Raw genomic sequence first — 5,593 nt, 5'->3', positions numbered from 1 at the left:
TCAACAATAGATAGAGCAATTCTCGAGGAAGGTTTTAGTGTATAATAAGTTTAGGTTTTGTGTAAACTGACGATATTACAACGATATTAGTTAATCCTTACATATTATAAAACAAAGTCCCCCGCCGCGTCTGTCTGTCTGTCTGTCTGTTCGCGATAAACTAGAAAACTACTGAACGGATTTTCTTGCGGTTTTCAACAATAGATAGAGCAATTCTCGAGGAAGGTTTTAGTGTATAATAAGTTTAGGTTTTGTGTAAACTGACGATATTACAACGATATTAGTTAAACATGTCGGAAAAAATTAAGCCATTCGAGAGCTTTTCTCGAGAACGCTGCCAAAACCTTTTGAGTTACAACAAAACAATGTATGGCGGGTTTGTACCTCTTTAATAGATCTACAAAAAAGTCTGTAGTGGTATATGTCTGGTGATTGTAATAAGGTTCACTATTGTTTGTTCGAGATTTTACTAAATAAAAATACGTGGTGTTTGGATGCAAGTGTATTAGCGACTGACTTAATATATTAACAATGAATGTTTTGAAGCTAACATGAGGTAGTCTTATAGCTAGGTATATGAATATGTGACTTGCGTAACTATCTATACAGCTCTTACTCAAACATACCGCCCACCAAAAGGACTTTAAGTTCTTTTATAATCCTAGTTAAGTTCTAACATCTTATTCTCTAAACAATCACATACCTAGCTAGAATTTTCAGTCTAGAACACAATTATTATAACCATGAACTACATAATAATAAAATTCTAACTATACATACTCGCAATATTCACTATAATTATCACATTAATTAAAGAGATGCTAAGTAGAATCAACCGGCATTGCACATAATTTGGTAATGGTTCTCTTGGTTATAGAATCTCCACTCTTCACGCTGTATACCCTCGTGTTACCGTCTGTGCCTGGATGTTTATCTATAATTCGTCCTAAAGACCATTTGCTGGGTGGTAGATTCTCTGTCTTGATCAACACAATATCCCCTATTGCAAATTCCTTCTCTTTCTTCATCCATTTAGGACGCTGCTGTAGCCTGGTCAAATACTCCTCTTGCCAGCGTCGCCAAAAGTCATGAAGAATCTTTTGAGTATGTTGCCAACGTGACAAATTATTAACTTTCACAGCTTGCAGATCAGGTGAGGGTACCACAATCGGTGGTTCTCCAATTAAAAAATGGCCAGGAGTCAATGGGTCTAAGTTTTCAGGGTCGTTGGTATCTATTGGGCACAGCGGGCGTGAATTCAGGCAGGCTTCTATTTGACATAATATTGTTGTCATTTCCTCAAACGTGAGGTGAGTTGTAATAATACGTTTTAGGTGGTACTTAATCGATTTCACGCCTGCCTCCCATAATCCCCCAAAGTTTGGACTATATGCTGGGATGAAGTGAAATTGTGTACCATCTGTCGCTAACGTGGATGTAACTTCTCCTGTCATCTGTGCTTCATTCCACAAGTCATGAAGTTCTCTGTTTGCACCCACGAAGTTTTTACCATTATCGCACCACAGATGGCTGCATTTACCTCTTCTAGCAACAAAACGTCTAAAAGCGCCTATAAACGCCTCTGAAGTGAGGTCTCCAACGAGTTCTAGGTGGATTGCCTTGGTGGACATGCAGATAAAAATTGCCACATATGTCTTCCTTGTTTTGTTGCCTCTTCCTTTAGACACTAGTGTTTGGAGCGGTCCTGCGAAGTCTACGCCGCTATGCAGAAACGGTCTTGTCGGGGTAACTCTTTCCAAAGGTAAGTCCCCCATTATCTGTACTTTCGTTATGGCATTCATACGAGCACACTTCATGCATTTGTGAATATGTCTCTTCACCAGTGATTTAACTCTTATAATCCAGTATTTGGAACGTAAGTGACATATCATCAACTGTACACCTCCATGAAGTGTTTTGTCATGTGCATCAGCAATAATTAACTGTACTAGTGTGTTTCTATTCCCCAGGATCACAGGATTTTTCTTATCATTAGGTAAGTTAGCATGTCTTAAGCGACCGCCCACCCTGAGTACATTTTTCTCATCCAGGTATGGATTTAGACATCGTAGCTGACTTCTTTTCTTAACTTGCTTTCCTAATTTTATTCTTTCTATCTCTTCTTTAAATTCTTCTTCTTGAGTTTTTTTTGATACAGATCTGCAGAGTAACTTCTAATTCTTGTGTAGTTAAATTCTGATTTTCACTGTTTATATTTTTCTTATAGTTTATAAATCTTCTACAGTAAGTAATCACTTTTATTAAATCTGTTAATGTTTCAAAATTATCAAATTGTGATATCAAAGTTGTTTCAGGTTCTTCACTCCGTTCTGCGTTCAGGTAAGTATTGATTTTAATTTTCTTCATTTCCAAATCTGTTTCTGCCATTTCATGTTTAATATTTATTTTTGTTTCAGATAGCCAACCCGGTCCGTGCCACCATAAGTTACTTTTCTTCAAGTCGGATAACAACATTCCTCTGGATGCCAAATCAGCGGAATTTTCGTGTGACTGAACATGGAACCAATGCTTGTTATTAATGTTTTCAACAATTTCGACCACACGGTTTGCAACGAAGGGTTTCCACCTGTTAGGTTCACCACTAAGCCATGCGATAACGATTGAAGAGTCAGTCCATGCGTACATTCGTGATGTTGGAATTCTCATTGATTGTCCGACTTGCTTCATTAATTTTGAAAGAAGTAGGGCACCACAGAGTTCCAGACGAGGCAATGATATTGTCTTCAATGGTGCTACTCTGGTTCTGGCAGCTATCAGTTTTGTTTCAATTTTGTTGTCAAGAGTGTGAATTCTTACATAGACTGCCGCTGCATATGCACGCATTGAAGCATTGCTAAATCCGTGAATTTGTGTTTTATCGTTGTTAACAGTCATCGTGCCAAGCCATCTCTCTATTTTTATTTCAGTTATGTTAACGAAGTCTGATCTTATTTCTCTCCATTCTTGTTCTAATGTGTTACTAACCTGTTCATCCCAGTTAACTCGTTCAAGCCAAATCTTTTGTATTAATATTTTGGCCATAACAGTGCTTGGTGCTATCCAGCCAAGGGGATCAAAAACCTTTTGTATATCAGACAATATATTTCGTTTTGTTATGGACTTGGTTATCGGTGTAAATCTAAGATTGTATCGAAACTGGTCTGTTTTTAAATTCCATTCAATTCCGAGTGCCTTGAGAGTTCCGTCGAGGTTTAAATCAATATGTGCTCTTGCAGATCTTTTATCCTCTTCGATATACTTCATTAAAACGATACTGTTGGATGCCCATTTCGTAAGTTGGAAACCGCCCTTTTGTAGTGTGACTGATAATTCTTTCGAAAGCGACAAAGCTTCAGATACTGAGTCTGTACCAGACAAAAGGTCATCCATGTAAAAATCCTCGTTTATTGTTTGTGCAACAAGAATGTTATTCTTAGCTTCATCTTTGGCTACCTGTTGCAGCGTCTTAACAGCCAAGTATGGTGCCGACGCTGTGCCAAATGTGACTCTGAGTAAACGGTATTCTTCCAGAGTGTCGGATTCCTGTTGCCTCCACAGGATTCGTTGAAAATCAGCGTCTTCTGGGCTTACTAATACTTGGCGGAACATCTGTTTTATATCTGCCATGAAACATACTCGTTTCATGCGCCATCTCATCAAAATGTTTCTTAAGTCTTCTTGCAGCTGAGGACCCACAAGTAATTCATCATTTAACGAAACGTTGTTTGATCCTTTACACGACGCATCAAATACAACGCGTGTTCGCGTGGACTCTTTGTCAGCTCGGGTAACGGCGTGGTGAGGTAAGTACACAGCTCTTTTATCCTTTTCTATATCAGGTACCTTCTCAATGTGTCCTTGTTTTATATAGTCATTTATAACTTTACTATATTCTTTTTGCAGGTCTGGCGATTTTCTGAATTTCTTTTCTAATAGTGTAAATCTATGTGCTGCTATTGATTTTGTATTACCATCAGGTGATTGTGGACTGTATGTATTAAACGGTAATTTAACAATGTACCTTCCTTCTTCATTTCTAGCTGTTGTGCTCTCGTATATTTCTTCACACAGTTTTTCGTCCTTGGTTAAGTGTCTTTTAGTGTCCACGTCAATTTCCCATATTGATTTCAACATGTCTTCTACGTCAACTGAATGGTGCATCACAACATACTGACTTTGATGTGTTGTATTAACTTCTCCAAAAAGAATCCACCCCAGGCTGGTTTCTTGAGCGCTTGGTGTGCCGGGTGGACCTTTGATTAGGTTGTTTTGCAGAATTTCAGCATATTCTTTCACACCCAAGAGCATATCTATAGACCCTGGCTTAAAGTAATTTGGATCAGCCAGGTTGAGGTCTTGAATGTGTGTCCAATCTTGTTTATTGATTGTTTTGGTGGGTATCTTTGTGGTCAGTTGCTTGGACATAACATATGCCTTGATCGGTAAACAATAGTTTCGGTCCGATCGGGATCGTATTCGTAGCTGTACCACATGTTTTATTTCGGTCCTTTGGGATCCCACCCCTATAATGCTTGCTTTTACAGGTTGTCGTTCGAGCTTCAACAATTGAGTCGCCTTCTCACTAATAAAAGCTGCCTCGGAACCTTGATCTATTAGCGCCCGCAGTACAATGGTGTTTCCTTGCTCGCTTGTTGCTTCCACTTCTGCTGTTGCTAAGAGTGCTGCTATTCTCTTCTTAGTATTGTAATGCGACGCTATCATTGTATTGACTTGTAGTGCTTGCTTTTCTTCTACATGTGTTACAGTCGGAGGTAACGTGACCGATGATTCTCCTTGCTGCTTGATCTTCGTTTCATGTAAAAGGGAATGATGGCGCCGGTGACAAAGACGACAAGATACTGGCACTTTACACTTAAATGCCGAGTGTCCTGGTACTAAGCAGTTAAAGCACAATTGTTTGGTTTTGACAAATTCTCTCCTTTCAGTAGGTTCCTTCTTGCAGAATTCCTTGCAATGACTTAAACTGTGATTTTCCTTACACATAACACAAACTTTCTCGGTAACTGGTGAGGCAACATGGCATGAACGCTCCTTTATTATTTTAGTATCCCTTGATGTACTATTCTGATTTGTTAATTCCAGGGTGCGGTACTTCGATTCTAAGAACTTCTTGAAATCACTCCAGGTAGGTAAGTTTTCAGATTCTTCTTTATATGCATGTTCTTCCCAGTTTTTGTGCGTCTCCGAGTCCATCTTCTGCACTAGAAGATATATAAGGAATGGATCCCAAGAGCCGGTGTCAATATTCAAATTGTTAAAGTTGTTTAGGCACTCTGTAGTTGTGTCTAACAACCCCTTCAACTGAGAAGCTGATTGAGAAGTCATCTTCTTTTGATTGAATAACCTTTTCATAGAATGATTTAAAAGTAAGCGTTTGTTGCCGTATCTATTTTTCAAAATATCCCATGCATTGATATAATTGCTATCTGTAACCTGTATATGCTTCAACAGTGATTCGGCTTCTTGAGTAACACTAGTCTTCAAATAATGAAGATTTTGTACATTGCTAAGTGAAGTGTTATTGTGCACCAATGAAGTAAACAAATCTTGAAATGTTTGCCATGATTCATAA

At 38.5% G+C, this 5,593-nt stretch overlaps 2 protein-coding genes across 2 annotated transcripts; both read right to left on the bottom strand.

Annotated features, from left to right (window-relative positions):
• Positions 1–821: 821 nt before the first annotated feature.
• On the bottom strand, positions 822–1,775 carry LOC113507505. Its single transcript, XM_026890359.1, has one exon. The coding sequence runs from the start codon at positions 1,773–1,775 to the stop codon at positions 822–824; it is 954 nt and encodes a 317-aa protein (XP_026746160.1).
• Positions 1,776–2,124: 349 nt separating this feature from the next.
• Positions 2,125–5,346, bottom strand: LOC113507504. The gene has a single exon (XM_026890358.1). It carries the CDS (start codon positions 5,344–5,346, stop codon positions 2,125–2,127), a length of 3,222 nt encoding a protein of 1,073 aa, XP_026746159.1.
• Between the last annotated feature and the right edge of the window lie 247 nt (positions 5,347–5,593).

Source organism: Trichoplusia ni, unplaced genomic scaffold (genome assembly GCF_003590095.1).
Source record: "Trichoplusia ni isolate ovarian cell line Hi5 unplaced genomic scaffold, tn1 tig00002268, whole genome shotgun sequence".
Taxonomy (NCBI): Eukaryota; Metazoa; Arthropoda; class Insecta; order Lepidoptera; family Noctuidae; genus Trichoplusia; species Trichoplusia ni.
The sequence above is the reverse complement of the archived record's forward strand: the minus strand, read 5'-3'. Positions and strand labels throughout refer to the sequence as shown.